The 19206-nt window shown below is 39.3% G+C and overlaps 1 protein-coding gene and 1 long non-coding RNA gene across 15 annotated transcripts in view; one reads left to right on the top strand and one right to left on the bottom strand.

Moving 5' to 3' along the window:
- Positions 1–12335, top strand: part of DAB1 (DAB adaptor protein 1) — a 1250022-nt gene extending 1237687 nt beyond the window's left edge. For 5 of the 14 annotated variants that reach the window (XM_063801487.1, XM_054667233.2, XM_063801490.1 and 2 more), the window contains one exon: positions 8989–12335. Coding sequence is in view for 3 of the 14 variants with exons in the window: in XM_063801480.1 (XP_063657550.1) it covers positions 8989–9033 (45 nt within the window). In the remaining 11 variants the exon portion in view is untranslated. The remainder of the gene's footprint in view (positions 1–8988) is intronic. The other 9 variants (XM_009458771.5, XM_054667235.2, XM_054667246.2 and 6 more) reach the window with 5 other exon arrangements.
- LOC107966842 (uncharacterized) lies at positions 10394–17708 on the bottom strand. Its single transcript, XR_001706846.3, has 3 exons — positions 17634–17708; positions 16696–16765; positions 10394–10483 (listed from the first exon to the last, which is right to left on the bottom strand). It is a non-coding gene; the product is annotated as an uncharacterized LOC107966842 (long non-coding RNA).
- Positions 17709–19206: the final 1498 nt, after the last annotated feature.

Below are 19206 nucleotides of genomic sequence, written 5' to 3' on the forward strand. Positions count from 1 at the left end.
AGAGAAAAAAGGAGGAAGGAAGGGAAGGGAAGAAAAGGAAAGAAAGGAAGAAACAAAACACAGAGTCAGGGGCCTTAGGTCTGATTTCTACTTCCAAAGCAAGTCACCTTAGGTAAGCATATATCCTTTCATATGGATAAATACAGATAATTGCAATAGCTCTCTCCCCAAGCTGTCCAAGAATCAAATAATATCATAAACATGAAAGTGTTTTATAAGCTTTGAAAGTAAAGTACGTGTATTTGGGATTACTATTACCATTCTCTTTTTAAATACAACCAAACAACAGACCCTTAATATAAAGAACCACAAAACAACAGAAAATGACCTATTTTATGGACACAGAACTCAATGACAAGTCCAACCTAAGTTTTTGGAGGGCACAGTGTCCCACTTCCTTGGACCTTTATGAAGAGACTCCCTGTCGAGGTCCTGTAGCTGGAAAGTGATGGCACTGGATCAGGCAGAAGATGACCAGGGTCTGGCTAAGGGCAGTGTCAGCCAGGACCCCAGGCATAGTGCCAAGAGATGTTTAAAAGCTGAAATCAACAGAAGGTTAAGACCGAAGAGACATGGGAGGTGAGGAAGAGGACATAAGGTAGGATGACACCCAGGTTCCTGGCATGGGGATCTACATGGTGCCAATCACTGTGCTAAGGAACACAAGCAGCATGTTTGAGCAGAAAGAAGACAAGTTTACTTTGGGACCAACTGAACTCAAGGTGCCCATGAGACTTCCAAGTAGAGATGCCAGCAGGCTGCTGGATACAACCTCTGGAGATCAAAAGAGAAATCAAGGCTAGACATGGAGATTTCCATATGGGTTTCAGCCATTGGAGTAGTGAGTGCAAGTAGAATACACAGATCATCTAACCAGAAGTTGCCAAACTCTCTGTAAATATGTGTGCCTTGTGGGCCATACTGTCTCTATTACAGCTACTCTACCATTGTCACAGGAAAGCAGCAAAAGATGATGCATAAATGAATGAATGTAGCTGTGTTCTAATAAGACTTTATTTACAAACATAGGCAGCTGCCAGAATTGGCTAACAGAATTAGATCAGGCTCACGGTTTCTAGAACCACTGCGGAAGGTAATCATGATGCCTTTCACTTACTAATAATAATAAGATATATTTTAAAATTACTAGCATCACCTAATTTAATCCTCACAGGAACACTCAGGTATTTTTATTATTCCCATTTCACAAATATTACAGACAAGGTAGAGAGTTTAACAACTTGCTAAAATCCTGAGATTCACATGTAATAGCACCAGGATTTGAATCTAGACCCAGATTAAGTAATTCAAACGCACTCAAACAGAATCAGGAAGGACACCTGGGTTTTAATAGCATCACATCAATTTAGATGTGTGATATGAGGCAGATGGTTTCATTTCTGACCTTTGGTTTCCTTTTCTGTAAAACAGTTCCCACAGGTCCTTTCAGCTCTGACATTTTAAGACCATCTAACTTGCCCAAAGTCACCCAGCTACAGCATGGAACCAATCCCCAAATAAGATCTTCCAGCAGCATCTCTCCCTCAGGCTGTCTCTATTCCCGTCTAACAAAGGAGAAGACAGAAATCCCTAAAATACGCTGACTTCATTAGTATCCCCAGAGACTATCAGTCCTAGATGCAACCTGCTCCCAGTAACCAGGAGCTTACTCAGAAAAGGCCTTCCTGCTTATGGTAGATAATTAGTGTCAGCAACTTCAGCGTCATCATCTGTTATATAACAAGGCCAAAAAAGATGATGTACATGTGCAAAACAGATCATTGATGCCCATCATTGTTGTTATTATTGACAGGGAAATAGAATGTTCTTCAGAACATGCACAGTTGCCTCGAAACTCAGGTGGTGCATCTCTGTATGCACCATGCAGATTTCAGCACCCAAGACCCCAGGAACAAGGGCATTCGGCAGTGTCAATCCCTAAGGGATTATCATCAAATCCATTCGGTGTTTAGAAGACTTTTCTACCCTAACAGCCAGACTTTCAGACTCAAAGTGGCCAGAAAGCTTTGTTTTTCCTTTTGTTTGAATATAAAGAAAAAGAAGGCTGCCAGCATTTAAGATACTTCATGTTATACGAGCTCACTTGTAACTTGTCACAGTCCCATGAGGTAGATGTTATTCCCTCCACTTTACAAATGAAGGAACTGGGGTCCAGATAGGTGAGATGCTCGCCTAAGTTCATATCGGAAGTTAGGAGGATTTCTGGGGTCTTAGATGTTATTCGCTCCACTTTACAAATGAAGGAACTGGGGTCCACATAGGTGAGATGCTCGCCTAAGTTCATATAGGAAGTTAGGAGGATTTCTGGGGTCTTTCTGGCTCCCCAAACCCATGCATTTTTCCTGACCCTCCACATGGATTCAGATAGAACTTTGAGTTATTTTAGCCTTTTTCCCCTCTGACTACCAATACCTTTTTCATTTGTCAAGCCAAGGAATGTAAAACTCCCACTGAGCTAGTCCTAAGTTTTAGGGCTAAAAGACCATGAGGCTGAAGTTGCTGCCTGGGCAGGGTAATGCTGAGGGACTCAAGCTTTGACTCACCTTCCAGCTTTAGTCTGATCCTCAGCTTCGCTTGGCACTTTTCTTACCCTAGGCCCCCAGGATGGGGCGTAAGTAGGCTCACTCAGCAAGCTGATTGCATGGCGCACCATCGACCTCACATCTGAGATCACCTTTGTCAGCATGCAGTGTCTTCGCTCCACTAGTAAGATGTATTGCTTTTGACATACTTTTGTCAAAGGTAGTCAATCTTTCCAAAAACAAATACAAGAAATATTAAATGGGCAGAAAGTAATCAGCACAATTTAGGTAGCTTCCAAGAGCGTCTTGTTATAATGTGACATAGGAAACCATTTGCCCTTATACTTCATGCCAAAGAGCTGGGGCTGGGAGAAGAAAGCAAGGAAATCAGCATAGAAATGGGAGTCTGAACCCTGGGCTGCTCCCTGGCTCTCCACTGTCTCCTGTATGGCTTTGGGAAAGTACCCCTTGTGTCTGGGGCTTCAGTTTCTGCATGCGGAAAAGGAGCTGTGGGTGTGAGGGCCCTTCCAGCTTCAACCTTCTATGAGAGGGAACACATGGTAGTGGAGAGGATAGTAGGCTTAAAAAGACCTGAGTATGTTTACATGAAACTCTAGAAAAAACAAACCTAGTCTATAGCAATCAAAAGCAGATCAGAGCTGGCACTGAGATAGGGAGTTGACTGAGAAGGCACAAGAGAAGTCTTTAGGGTGAAGAAATGCTCTATAGCTGACATGGGTGTATATATTTGTCAAGTTCATTAAACTGTACATTTAAAATGGGTACATTTCATTGTATGTAAATTATACCTCACTGAAATTGATTTAAAAACAAGACTAGGTAAAATCATGGAGATGGAAAGTAGATTAGACTAGGGCTGGGGATTTGGGGAATGAATGGGGAGTTAATTGCTTAATGGGTACAGAGTTTCTGTTTGGGGTGATGAAAGAGTTTTGGAAATGATGCTGATGGTTGCACAACATTGTGAATGTAATTAATGCTGCTGAATTGTACACTTAAACGTGGTTAAAATGGCAAAGGTTATGTTGTTTATGTTTCACCACAAATAAAAAATCTAAAAAAGATTAAAAAAAAAAAGCAGTATGTCCCAGCTCTGCTGTGTGCTGGCTGAGTAACTGCACAGATCACCCAACTGCAGGGAGCCCAGGCTTCTTTGCTGTAAAATGAAGACAGGAGCTCTAAAGGCACAGTCCTGGTGTGTAGCTCAAGTAAGACTATGTGACATTGGAAAGACCATATATAAACTGTAAAAGTTTCTGTAGAGATATACCATTATTACTCCAGTTCTGTGAGTCCACTTGGCTGCTGTAGTCGAGCACATAATTCATAGATAGTTAAAGGACATGTGGAGCAGTCTGCAAACGGTGGAAGTTTCTGTTATCCACAGGGCCCTGCAGCCAGGTTGTTTGCATTAACTCCACATTCATTCTGCACAATTTTTCTAGGCTGGTCCAGCACCATTCTTTTATTAATAACTGAGAGCTCATCTGCAATTGCACCTATGTGCTATGAAGGAGAGGCCATTTGAAAAGAAACCCACTGGTGATTATTAGGCCTGAAACCATTGTCTATAAAGGGAGGATAAAGCCACACTCCCAGACATAAGGGACCTAATGTTTTTTGGAGTATCTCCTATGTTTCAGACTCTGTGCTAGACAATCAACATGTTTTCTCCTTCACAGAGGGTATTTCTAGCCTCATTTTACAGATGAGGAAACTGGCACCCAAAGATGTTAAGTACCCTGCACAGAATCCTAGGGCTGCTAAATGTGTGATGGTAAGAAAAAGAACAGCAGCCTCTGACAGTCAGGTGCAGGCCCACCCCCACAGCAAGGTGCTGGCATTCTCCTGTTGAACATCAACATTTCACATACCATCAGCATAAGGCAAGGCCACTCAGTGACCATGATAGGTCAAGACAAAATCAAGACCACCAGGTCATCATGGCTGAACACAGGCAAAACATGAACATTGTCAAAATTGGAAAACTGATCAAACATTTCTCTAGCCTGGTTTCAGCCTTGCTCTGTTCTTCTTGCCTTCCAGATAAGTATTGTTGGGATAATCACAGAATTACCCCCACATTATGACAGCATCCAATTCAGAGAAAAACCCCACTTTGTTGACCATCCCCAAAATTACTTACCTTAAGCCCAAATCTTATGATACATTCTTTCTAACACCCTCTTTCAGAGATGCCTCATTGCTCCTCCCTCTGCGGTGAGGAATAACCCAACATGTTCAACTACAGATGTGTCCCTGGTGGTCTTTGCAGCAGATCATTGGCTGGAGAACACTAAGCTAGGCCTGCATGACTTAGTCTCCTGTGCTTTTACTGCACCTTCGAGAAAATTGGGTGTTTCACTTACAGAAAGGTTAGAGGGTGGATTTTGTTTTAGGTTTTACTATATGGTTTCCATCTACTCTGTTATCCAAAAATAAAGATATTAATATGTCAGAATCATATTAAAGTTCACAACTATTTGCCAACTTCCACTAAGAAGAGAACTGTTCATTTACTCACACATGTCTTCATTCTTCATGTTGTTAGTGGATGCACCTCCCATGTTCCAAGCTTCATTCAGAATTCGGGATACTGACATGCAAGGCCCAGTGGAGCTCAGTGTAGAACATGCTAGGAGATGCCATAGTAGGAGTGAAGACAGAGATCTGCACAGGTTCTGAAGCATCCAGGAGCACAGTGGCTCGTGTCACCTGCAGAGTCCAGGAAGCCTTGATATTTCAGCTAGGTCTTAAAGTATGAACTTTAGGAACAAAGAAGGCTCCGAAGCCAGAAGGAATTGCCTGAATGAAGTCTCAGAGATGGGAAGACTCCAGCATGTGAGGGTGAACCCCAAGTAGGGTTTGGAAGGTAGGGTGTAGGAGAGAGTGGCAGTAGGAGAGGCTGGTTGGGAAGGTGGGCGTTATGTGCAGTCTTGAGGAGTTTGCCTTTTCCTTTGAGTGACAAGGAGCCAGGAGGGCTGTTTCAGGCAGGAGACTGGCATGGCCAAATCCATTTCAGAAAGATCATCCTGGAGAGGCATAAAGAAAGATTTTTTAACATGATTTACGTGACCTGAAGGTAGAGTTTTGATTCATGGTCTAGAAGGGGTATTTATTAGCTCTAATGGACTAAGAGACTAATGGGCCTTGTGTGCCTGGCGAAGGTGCTTTGACCTACCCTGTGGGTGATGGGGAGCCTCTGAAGGATTTGAAGCAGGGCAGAGACGTGGACAAATCTGCCAAAAGAAAACAAACAAACAAACAAAAACATCAACAGCATGTTATGTTAATGTGCGATTCCATTTAGACTTTTGGAATTTTGAAAATAGCTCAAAGACCCCGTTATGACCTCGACAGAGGCCAGGTTGGAAATTTCTGAATCCAATGATTCTTTAGCTCCCCTCTAACTCTGACAGTCTAAGATTCCGTAATAAGGAAGGTAGAGCTATTGCCAAAACATATAATGCATCACAGTGTCAGACTTTGGGATTATCTGCTGCTGGGGGTTTTCCACACCACTGCTCCCCTTCATTAGTGGGGATAATTGAGAGTTGACTGCAGTCGTTACTGCTGTTGTGATGGGTATTTGAAGCTAAATTCGGGCAAGTAGGAGATGTGTGAATATTTATCTCAGCTGCAGAAAGTTAATGCAGTGTGGCATTAATTACCCTGTCTGAGCCTGCTGTCTTCTTCTGTTTTTAGGTGTCATTTTCAGTTGGATACATTAGTTTCCAAAATTAGAATAGAGCAAATTGTAGGGTGAGATCAAGGCAGCCTGACTTCTTGGGGCATCCAAAAAGAAGAATGGGCTGAGAACATCTATCCAGGAAACATTAATATGCGTGCTTGAAGCCCAGCACAGGCAAAAGGAAATATTTTTCCCCAGTAGTTGTACTTAACTATTTTTGACTCCACCTACTGCACTTGTAGAACACAAACACACAATAAAGTTACATGTTTAGCCTTACAACATGTATTTGAAATAGTTCAAGAAACTGGAAAGGAATAGATTTGGTGTTTAATAAATCATAATCTTACTATAGATTTTGCTACATTTGATTTTGAGAGAATAAAGCCAAATTGGAGTGTATTTAGGACAAAGGGATCAGAACTGTGAGGAAACTAGAAACAGCATTATAGTCATTCAGTAATTCAACAGACTCTCATTGAGGACCTACTGTGCTAGGTTCATATTTGTAAAATGGCAGAAGGAGGCCTGGCGCGGTGGCTCACACCTGTAATCTCAGCACTTTGGGAGGCCGAGGTGGGCGGATCACAAGGTCAGGAAATTGAGACCATCCTGGCTGACACAGTGAAACCCTGTCTGTACTAAAAAATATAAAAAATTAGCCGGGCGTGGTGGTGGGCACCTGTAGTCCCAGCTACACGGGAGGCTGAGGCAGGAGAATGGTGTGAACCTGGGAGGCCAAGCTTGCAGTGAGCCAACAGCGCGCCACTGCACTCTAGCCTGGGCAACAGAATGAGACTCCATCTCAAAAAAAAAAAAAGGCAGAAGGAACTGGCAAGTGGTAACCTAGAAGTAGGACATGGAAGAATGGGCTTCCGTACTTTTCTGTCATCAGACATTTGGACGAAGGATTGTACTTATTTACATTTCCAAGGGCAGTAGAAAGTCTACGGGCAGAAGGCATGGAGGGACAAGTTGGCACTTTGTTACACTGCATAATAGGGTGCCTCCAAGGAAAGAAGTTCCTTCCCACTGGAAGAATACAAACATAACAAGTTCTAGAGGAACCAGAAATTGGATCTGATGGCAGGAGTCTTGGGGTCTACTCTTGGCATGGATACTAAGTAACCCTGTGACTCTGAAGAAACAAAAGCTGTCTTCACAGGACTTCAGATTCCTCATCTGTACAATGATGGGCCAGTACAACCTTATCTTCTAGGCCATTCCACTTTACAGTAGAAAGCAAGCAATATGATATGCTACACACAAGAGACAGCACAATGACCTTGAGATCACACAACCTTTCAGAACTTCAGTTTTTATCTGCAAAGGGAGGACTCAAAAAATAAAAGCCACCCTCAGGACTATAAGGCAGATAAATAAGACATGAGGTGCTTTGTAAACTCTGAAGCACCAATGGATGGAAAGATTGGGGTCTCTCTCTCTCTGTCTCTCCCTCCTCATGGTCACTGTTGTAAAAGATTAGAAAAAGCACTGGCCCCTGGACCCTGTTTTCAGTTCTCATGTCTCTAGACTTACTAGCTGTGTGACCATGGGCAAATTATTTAACTTCTCTGTGCTTAATTTCACCCTTGCAAAAGAGATAAAGCATCTGCCTTACAAGGCTGTTGTGATGAGATAAAAAGACAATGTACTTGAAAATACCTAGCATGGTGCCAGACACATGGTAGGGGCTCCCAGAATGCCAATTCATTTTGAAGTTTCAAGAAAATAAGCAAATAATAAGAACCTATATGACAAGGCAGGGGACAAGCTAATATATCAAATATGATAAAATTAGGATTTCATTGTGCCCTTTTAATTCTGGCACAGACCTCCAAGAGTGACAGCATAAAGGTCAATTTTAACAGAAGGTCCTGTGCATGCTTAAAACCACAGTATCCATCAAATCTGCTTGGCCAATGCACATTGAGCCATCTCAACATCAGCTGAAGTCTGACGGGGTTTAAATAGGGCCGAATGCTGTTTCCTATCTAGGTGTGGATTGCAGGTTTGCTGCATTACATGCTGGTTGAAAATCCCTGTATGTGTTTCAGGACAGCCCCCTGGGTGCAGGCAAATGACTGGCCAAAGCGGAGGGCTCAGACTGAATGGAAACAAGTCCAGAAGTTTGTGATTAAGAGACAAAGACACACTTGCTGTTTCTCTGGCTCAACAGTGCACCCAGGCATCACTATTTGTAGAAGAGCAATTTGAAATAGAATTTCAGGGTTCTCAAGTGGACATTTATGAAACTGTGTTGGAAAAATGTCCACTTGTCTCATGGTAATTGTTAGCAATTTCTGAAGATGTATTGCTAGCAAGCATTGTGCTAGATACTTTATATGTGTAATCTCTAATTCCCTCAAGAACCCCGTAGGATAAACAGTACTATTCCCATTTTGTGGTTGGAGAAACCAAGACTCAGGATAAGTATCTTGTCCACATGACACAGCTTTTCTAACTCTCCCTACTATACCATGCTACTTCCCTAACAGGGCAATCAGTTCCAACTTGAAAACGAAAGACAGAACTGAGTGCATAGCTATTTTGGATAATAAAAATGTTGCCAAAATGTTATGCACCCTGATCAAATACTCCAAAAATAACCTAAGGTCATCCATCATAAACTGTCACTTTTCTGTTTTAATCCTAAACCCCTTTTCCCAAAGCTGTCTCAGAAAATCCATGCAAGTGGAAAGAGCAGGCCTCACTTTGTTCCTTTATCCACAGGAGCCAGAGCCTCTGTATGCGCAGATCAACAGACCTAAGAAATAGCGTCGATGCGAGCTCGTGGTGGGTGCTCAAGACTGGCATGGACATCAGCATCACGACAGGCTCTCTTGTATTCTTTCACCTCATCCCACAAGAAATTCATGATTGCCCAATGGAACTCGCTCAGAAGAGGGAACTAAGCGTTTTTGGCAACCAATGGCAGATATCTATGGCAGCACACACAAAAAAGTATAGAAAGATCCACCCAACATTAAATCAGAAATCAAGCAAATGCTTACCCAACAAATATTTGAGCCCTCATAGCTGGGTTTAAGATGACTCAGTGTGCAAAATTATTAATTCCCTTTTTATTTCTCTACCTGTTGACCACTGTTGAGACACCAAATTTGGAGTGACAGGCATCAGAGGATTACAACAGGGTTGGAACTGACTTCTTTAAGCAAAAGCAAAGGGTCTTCTGTGACCACAATATCATCATCCATATGCCTTTTCACATAGGATGATGTGTTTTTTGTCACTCCATGGGGCCTGGTCTGCCATTTTCCCCCCTTTCCTTTTTTTGTCATGTTTGAAAATTAATAGGTGTACAAATTTTTGTATTGCTTTTGACTTTTTTTAGATATGGGTGAAGAAATCTAACTGGGGAGAAAAAAAGCCTCAGTGAAATGAATTAACTTGAAATTACAAGACAAATAAGTGGTTGATTATTCATTATGATCACGAATGTTGCCAAAACAGTCCTTTAGCTATTCTGCATCCTGGTGAAGAAAGACAGCTTTCAGTTTGAACCTTCATTCTGTGAGTAGGAAAAGACATCAGATCCCATTGATGAGAAAGAGGAAAAATGCATCTGATTTCTTAAGAAGCTCTAAACTCTAAGTACAATAAAATGATATTTTTTATTTTTCCGATATCTTGCTGCTGTGATGCTATGCAGACAAGTGTCTTCTCCACGTGCCATTTTCAAAGAAAAGTCATTTGCCAAATAATTCTGGTACAATTCTGGTAATGTGGTTTTGGATCTTAAAAACCAACTTTCTAATGGAACAATGGTGGCATAAATATTCAGAATAACAAACTGATTCTGTGGTCCAAATGGTTCATCTCTATCTCTTTTTGTACATCAGAAAATTCAAATGGGATTTTTATTTTATAACTTGAAAAAAAAACCTTACCATTAAACTCTTTAAATATTTAAGGGAAATGGCTTTAAGGAGTTCTAATGAAAAAAAATTGTCTTTTTTTTGTAAATATAAATGTTAATGAAAATGCTTTTTAATAATGCCATTACACTGTAGAGAAGGTAGCAGATTGAGTGCAAGGTGTGACAAACTTGATGGATGGGGCTCACTTTCCAGATGTTATTCTGGAGCATATGGTAGGAAGCTGGAGTGCAGGGACAGCTGGCAGGAGCAGTTGGCCAATCAGCAGCTAGTGAACGGGAAGGGAGCACGTGACTCCATCATCTAGCCTTTCCACGAGAGTCCCCACCCTACGTGCAACACAAGAAAAAGACAATTCACATTCTGAAGAATTCAGATTCTGAAACTCTCCCACCTCCCCACTCCCACCTACCCCCAATATAAATCACTGGACTGTTTGTACGTGAAACAGAAGAGGCTAAGCTTCCTTTTTTTACACTTATGAGACAAAAAGTGCAGTGTTTGGTTCGTATGTTTAGCACATGATTTTCATAAAGAATCTATATATTTTTGCCCTACAGAGAATTGTTATACAGGTCAAGTGTGTTTTCCTGATGTTCCTATGCAGTTACAGTATGTTGAAAGTGTTTTAACACTAAGAAGAAAACTTTAAAGATTCATGTGATTAATTGGATTTGAGGATAATTATTATTATTTGGTTTTTAGATTTGAAAAGTAGAATTTCCATTGAGACAATTGATTTGAATAGGCCTGCATTTGATTCTTCATATCAATAGAAACTAAAATGATTTGGGAGATTGATTTGAAAAATGATTGTATACTTGTTCACAAAGCGAAAAGTGATACATGAAGGTAATGGTTATCATTTAAAGCCCACATTTTACACTATCAGGTCACAGGAGTCTAATTTTTTTTTCAGTTAGATAAACTGACCAAACGTCTATTCAAGAATATATGTCAATGTCATCCTAATGTGGAAGGTCCGAAGAACCAGAAAAGTGAGAAGGGCTGTTTACCTCCCTCTGTAGCTATCACCTGTTGGTCCACAGAGTTTCTCGAGAAATGAGCAAACATTTTATGATTAGGTAACCCTTTCACATGAACGGGAAGATGGGAAAGGTGGAATGACCATAAGAGTTGGCTTGAGACCAGTTTGTTTTCTGGGGATTTGATAAGATAGGCAGTTCCCATGGAAAATTGCTTAAATTGCTTTGTTGCCTATGATTTGATTCTAAACAAGTGGTGCTATCTTCTCCCTCAATATGGCTGTCTTGAGTTTGTCTTGCAGTATCACACCATTATACCAATTCTTTGGGTTGCTTCTGACACATTCAAAGTGAACTCTGGCTGATGTTGCTGTTTCAGGTATACCATCTGGAGTTAATTTCCTAGCAGAAGGTGAAAGTCCAGGAGAATTGTCCTCTTTCATTGAACATGATTGAAAATGTAACTGGCTCTGAACTTCAAGAAGATGCCCAAGTGATGCATTAAAGTGGGGAAATAAAGTCAAGTTTTTCAACTGCCATCCATATTCTCATTGGCAGAATTCTAATTTTTTTCCAAGCACTGTTTGGTGAGCCTGGAACCACCGTATCCTGTCCCAGGAGTACAGTGAAATTTCCAAGCAAGAGCTGAGGTGCCAATACCAAAAGACCATGGGGAGTCTGCACGGTTCTGGTTAGATCAATAGAAAATCCATGTGTACAACTGTTAATTCCTCATCCTCCACTAGCACTAAATTTGTCACTTTAAATTTTGAAACCAGGGAAACACCACCTGTCATTCTGTCCCCATTCTCCATAGCTCTTCAATCTTTACATGCCGCAAGACTTTTTTGATAGCTCGTACTCATCCCAGTGTCTCCTGAAACCCCATCATGTAATGTACTGGGCACCTTCTTTTAAACAAATGTTTACTCTGTGGGTTTGGTTCATTTCAATTTCTGCGTTCTGACACATATTTTTTTAATAAAGATGAGAAAGAGAAAATGACTGTTGCAGTACCTTTCTAGACCTACTTTAACTTTACCTCAGATGACAGTTTGTTAACATATATGGACACATTATTTTTAACTTTATGTACAATGCATTCAACAGAACAGCAAAATTTTTAGAAATTTTCCATTAATTTCTGTAACACACCATGTAAAACTGTTACAAATAAACATGTTTGAGAACAACACTTTAGCCTGGCTTTATTCTACAAGTTTCCACTGGATATTCAGGCTTGGATCGGAAGAGGAAATTGCTTTACCTAAGATTCCATCTCACCAAGTGACAGCCTGTGTTTCCCTGGCCCTGAGCTAAAAAGAACAAGCTTTATTGGGGAGTAAGCTCAATTTGTCAGCCCTCAGTTGAATTCAAGTGCTTGCTATGCTTGGAAAAGCAGCCCCAGACAGGAAGGAGGATGTTGTCAGAAAAAAAGCAAACCCTGGGTAGATGTGGTATTTGGACCACATTTAGCATGAGACGTTCAAAACTGGGAAAGACTCTGGGACTAGCCCTGTGGATTGTGTCTTCCCCTAAAACAAAACAAAAAAAAACCTATTAAACTATTGATTGGAAAACCGAGATTAATCTAGACTGTCAAAGAGTTCCCCATCGTTCATTTTAAGGTCATCTGCTTTAAGGGACTCAAGAAGGAAGCATTTATCTTTCTTTACATTCCCCTCAAAATCCACACCAAAATAAAAAGGCCTGAAGCTGGATTGTATCTATTGAAGAACAGAAAAAAATGAATATATGTGGGTGTTGTGTACATATTTATGTATGCGTGTGTGTGTGTGTGTGTGTGTGTGATTTTTATTTCCTTTTGTAACTAAATCAAATAATCAGCCAGATTACAATTAGGTCATTGAGATGCAAAAAACCACCACTGTTTAAGAATGGTTTTGTTAATGACTGCATAAACACAAGCCCTCAATCTGGCCTTGTTACAAAGAAGGTATTAAACAGATGTTATTGCTAACTTTGAGAAAATGAGAAAATGGGCTTAGATTCTAGCAAAGTACATTTGGAGCAGATAGAAGAAACAATTTCCATACAGTTAGAAATGCTAAATCCTGGACTGAATTGTTAGAAAATGTTGCAGAAGTTTTTGTTTTCATTTTTGTTTTGTTTTGGTTGAAACAGGGTTTTACTCTGTTGCCCAGGCTGGAGTGCAGTGGTGTGATCTTTGTTCATTGCAACCTCTGCCTCCTAGGCCCAAACAATCCTCTCGCCTCAGCCCTCCAAATAGCTGGGACTACAGACACGCACCACCATGCCTGGCTAATTTTTGTATTTTTTTGTAGAGATGGGGTTTCACTGTGCTGCTCAAGCTGGTCTCAGATTCCGGAAATCAAGCGATCCACAGGCCTCAGCCTTCCAAAGTGCTAGAATTACAGGCGAGAGCCACCGCAGCAAGCCAGAAGTTTTTCTTAATAAAAACAGTGACTTGCACATGTTGAACAGCTAGTATGTGCCAGGCAGGTGCTAGCTGCTCTATGTCCATTGCCTCAGCTAATTTTCTAAACAACCTGGAAGGGGTAGATATTATCCCAATTTATAGATAAAGAAACTGAGATTCAGGTAAATTAAGTAACTTCCCCAGCCAGCAAATGGCAGAGTTGAGATTTGAATATTGGGTCTCTTTACTCATACTTGAGTCTAATTTTAAAATAATTGGATATTCACTGTTTGAAATAGTTCTACCTAGGTTTTTTGAAAAACATTGACCTTCTGTGTCTCTTCTCAGACTGCTAGTGGATCTTTGGAAATAAGTTAAATTTCTAAGTTCCTCCCATTCAAAGTAAAAATTAAAATCCATTAGATGTTACTGTCTTACACTGCTAAATACATAGTTCCATCTTTAACCGGCACCTTTCAAAGCTTGTGTGTCTGAGTGATAAAGAATAAACTGTTTTACCCAACTCGTTGGAAGTTTAGCTGAAACCAAGCACTGGGGATTTACTTTGCCAACCTAGCTGAATCTTAAAGAAGTGACAAATTAAAAGGTGTCCTATTTAACTGCTAGATGGATGCCAAAATAAATCAGGCTGACATATCTGCTTTCATTTTGTGCTTGAGAGTAAGCCCTTGTTGTTTTGACAGTAAATGTTTTTTGTTTTACTCAGAATGACAGTCGGAAAAACGCCTAGAATAAAAACAGGTTTCATTGAAATCAACCTTCAAAGCTTTGAAAGCTTTTAAAAGAAGTTTAAATTCAAGGGAAATGTGAGCAATGGTGCCTGGAAGATTAAAAAGAGAGAGAAAGTAAACAGATGTGAATGGCTTTCCAGCCATTTCGTGACCGGTCTGGGTATGTATGTGAAAACGGGAATAATCACTGCCACCGTTGTGCTCCTGCTTTGTCCGTGCCACTCATTTTCTAGCTACTGTTTCCAAATCTTTACACGAACCCCAAGAGGAAAAGAATATGCTCTCCATGTCACAGGTTAGGAAACGGAAACTCAGATGTGTTCCACAACAGCTATCAATTAACAGAGCCAAAGATCTCACCCAGAGGCTGTCACAGTTCCCGGGGTTGGATTCCGGGCCTCTTTCCTCTATTCCATGGTGCTTCTTTCTGACAGGTTTTCTGCGATGTCAAATTGCTCGTATACCCTCTATAAAATACTTTGAGCCCTTCTGTATTCATTTCCCTGTTGTGTCTATTATATTAGAAAAATCACACCATGCGTTACCCTGATCAATTCAGTACAGAAATGGATTCTTACATAAAATGACCGTAGTTATTTAAAACAAAGGAAAAACCCAGTTTTATTCTCAAGAACAGTAATAGCTCTAACTCAATCCAATGAATATTTAATTTCATAACAAAACCCTTTCATTCACTTTATCTTCCAAGGTACAGAGATCTGAAGAGGGAGGCTTTTTGAACAGGCTTTCTTTTCACTCTTTGCTGAAGAATATTAATGACTGCCAAGTGGAAAAATGTCTAAATATTCTTGCGAGATGGCAGCCTCTGGTGACTTGGGTCTTTAATCTTCCGAACAACCTCTTGCCACTTCTATCACTCACTCGGGGGGATCACAGCTTGGAGTGGGGAGCAAGCAGGAATGGTTGGAGATGGAAGAAGCAGGTCTTAGAGCTGGCATACTGTCAACAGTAAAATGCCACATGCCCTTCATACTGTACCTTTAGCAACTCTACCTTACCTCACCTTTGGAGTGAAATGGTGGGAGAGGTGAACTCTGAAGTCTATCTTATTTCAGATTACAGGTCAAAGTCATTCACGTGTAGCTCAGGGCCATGAGATCAAAAATCTATCAACTTAGTTACTAAAGAAAAGCTGTTTCCTTTTTACCTGTCTTGTGCCCTTTCAGACCTTCATAGAAGGAAGAAGAAAGGTGGTCAACCATCACACAGCCCATGTTTATCCTTTTAGGATAAAGCAACATGGTGTAGACTAAAAATAAGGAAACCCTAACTCAGTGATTAGTCCCACTTTCATCAGAAGAAAGACAAATGATGCAAAAGTCAAGGAGGCAGATAATCGTTTTCTTTCTTCCTGGTGGGCGCTAAACTTAAGCAGAACCTGAGAAGCAGGGTATGTAACCAAATCTTCACCCTGGGCTTATTGTTTGTTGCTTTTCTCATTTAAGTGGAGCACACTATCTTCACTGGTGAGTCGATATAGAATAGTTTCCACATAGTGGACCCTGATTTCAGAAAGTCTTTGACTTGCCAGTTGTTTCACCTCAGACAAGTCACTTAAACTGTCTAAAATTTCATTTACTCACCTAAAATTGCAGCTATTATAAGAAATAAATTTGATAATTTCATGCCTGGAACATAGTAAACGCTCAATGCATGTTACCTGTTGTTAATATCAAAGAAAGTCTAATCACTATTATGGATTTTTGTATTTAATTCTTTCACTTTCACCTTGCCCATCTATTATCCCAGCTCAGTAACTCTATCAGGTGTGAAGAAGGGCAGTAAGTGATATTATCTCTATTTTATTGTCAAAGAACGGCAAAGAAGTATACACAAACAGCATCCAAATTTTCTGCCCTGGCAAAGTTTAAAGCAAAAATGCATTATGGACTTATTCATATAACAAAGAGTTATTAACAATGTGCTATGTGCCAGGTCTTCTGATGAGCACTGGAGATTGAAGATTTTTTTAAAATGCATACATGACTGTCCCTGCTTCAAGAAGCTCAGATTCTAGAGGGGAAAATAGGTTAATAGACAAGTAAACTGTAGTAGAATTAATGCTGGAATAAAGGATGTGCTAATACTATGGGAGTGGTGGGAGAGTGCTCTATGGAAGTGTTGATGGTTAAACTGGGCTAACAGTGAAACCCCATCTCTACTAAAAATACAAAAAATTAGCTAGGCGTGGTTGCAGGCGCCTGCAGTCCCAGCTACTCGGGAGGCTGAGGCAGGAGAATGGCCTGAACCCGGGAGGCGGAGCTTGCAGTGATGCAGTGAGCCGAGATCGCGCCACTGCACTCCAGCCTGGGCGACAGAGCGAGACTCCGTCTCAAAAAAAAAAAAAAAAAAAAAAAAAAAAGAAGTAAGTAGGAGTTTACCATAAGGTGATGGTAGTGGAGGGAAGAGCATTAGCTAGCAGGGCCAGTGCACACGATATGCCTGGAGTGGCTGTAAAGGAAGACAGAAAATAATGCTCATTTAACTGTCGAACAACAGAAAAAAAAATTTCTCAATTCATATATCAAATCTAGAATAACAAAACATCAAAAAAATACAAATTATAGCCTAATCTTTTCAATGGATAATCAGAAGTTCCTACATTTTAAACATAGCTGTAAACCATGACTAAATAAAGTTGACTTTCAGAATGTAATTAATAGCTCAAGAGAGACTGTCTCATCTTAATGGATGCCAAAAAGGCATCTGATAAAATTCATTATCCTCTTCAAGAAAAAAAACTGGAAACTAGAATTATAGTAATATTCCCTTCACATGGTAAAGAACAACTTCCTCGAACCAATAGCCAATATGAAACTTAGCAGTGAAAATTGAGGGTAGCCCTGCTAAAATCAGATGGAGATCAAGGTGGCAGCTATTACCTCTATCATTTAACATTGCTCTGAAATTTGAGGCAATGCAATGCACTAACGCAAGAGAAAGAAATCAAGTGTTTAAAATGAGAACATTATCAGTGTTTGCAGATAATATTTTCTAACAGGAAATATCTATTAGAAGGGATAAGAACAAATAAGAGAATTACCTAAGGTTGCTACTTTAAAAATAAATAAATAAAAATCAACATTTTTTATATTGCCATAAGTAACCTTATAGAAAACCTACTGGAAACTTACACAGATTCCATTAATGATAGTAACAAAAGGTGAATACCCAAGAATAAATTTAATACTGAAGATTTAAGAGCTAGATTAAAAAAAAAACCAATAAAACAAAGCTACAAAGGCTTGTTGAAGGGCATAAAGTAATAGAACAAATTGAAAGAGAAGGTCCAACTCTCTCTAATTAATTTATAACTTACTGCAACAAGTATCTCAATTTTATAATATATCTTCAATCATGTATTCATATTCAATCATATTCTAAGTCATATCTGAAAGAGATAAGAATGTGAGATTATTTGAGGAAAAAAATTCAATGTCATGATCATAAACTTATACTATCAGATCAGATCTCAAAAATAAACCCAAAATAATTTAAAGTGTTTGCTTTCACAAATTATTCTGTGATTTATTCTATTTACCTAGTCATGGTTTACAGAATATAAAGTACAGAAATAAACTCAAGAAATTAATTTATGATTGAATATGTTCTAATTAGCAGGGATAAAATATACTATTCAATAAATGGATCTAGGATAACAAAAACTACTAGAAAATGTTAGATTTCTACCTTATACCTTATGGGTAATTAAATTCCATATAAGTTAAACATATGTAAACACGAAAGTGTATGGGAAAATATTAATGAATATTCACATGGGGTAGAAAAGGTCCTTATAAGTATACCACCAAATGCAGAAAATAAATATTTATAAAAATATGGATAGGTTTACCAAAAATTGATATAAAAAAATGAAATTAAAAGACCATGGGAAATTAGGAAAATATTTACAGCATATATTATAAACAAAGCTTTATTGTTCTAAATGTACAGAAAGCTCCTAATAGCTTTATAGAAAAAGTTTATAGCAAAATTAGTAAAGAGCATGAGCAAACAATTCCTGAAGAAGAAACGTCCATAAATAATAGCTAGAGACATAAAGCAGCTAACTGTTTCATCAATAGGAAGGATATTAACTAAATTACCGTACTATGCAGCATTTTTCAAAAAGTGAAAGGAGTCTAAATATGTTTATATGGAACAATATCGAGACATTTAAGAATAGTGTGTGTGGTGAGTTCCCATTTTTGTTAATAATATAAAAAGGATTAAAAAGTATGCATGTAGGTGTTTATGTTTACATAGAAAATTTTCATTACTCTATTCAGGAAAGTGCTTATTTATTTAATAAGCATCCAATGAGTACCTGTTGTGTGCCAGGCATCATTCTACACGCTGGGAAAACAAAGCCCTTGCCCTCATGCAGTCATGTTAAGCACATGCTAACTAGAGAGTTCAGCTCCAGAGATGGGGTGGGAGAAAACAAACTTGCCATCTATACCTCAGTATGCTATTTGAAATGTTATGTTACTACCTACTTTCTGTTTCCAATATTTTTAATTAGCCCAAAAGCATTTTAATGTACCAATTTTTATAATAAAAAATTCAAGTTAAAACAAGATAACTTTTGCCTATCAGATGACCAATAATTTTAAAAGTGATTATCTGTGTTGGTGAGGCTATGAGGAAAAAGGCACTCAAACAACTTCGAGTGTTTGATTCAAAGATTTTTAAGTCAAATAGTTTTAAAAGGACATAATATTCAACATGACAATTCCATGTATAAGACTGGAATTTAAAACATGGGAATTTCCGTCGTAGTGAACGAATATGTATTAAGATGTTCTTCACTTTTTATATATATAACAGAGAAAAACTAGAAGTCTAAATTTCAAATAATATAAAACTAGCTAAATATTATATTTGTAGAA

This window comes from Pan troglodytes, chromosome 1 (assembly GCF_028858775.2).
Source record: "Pan troglodytes isolate AG18354 chromosome 1, NHGRI_mPanTro3-v2.0_pri, whole genome shotgun sequence".
Classification (NCBI taxonomy): domain Eukaryota; kingdom Metazoa; phylum Chordata; class Mammalia; order Primates; family Hominidae; genus Pan; species Pan troglodytes.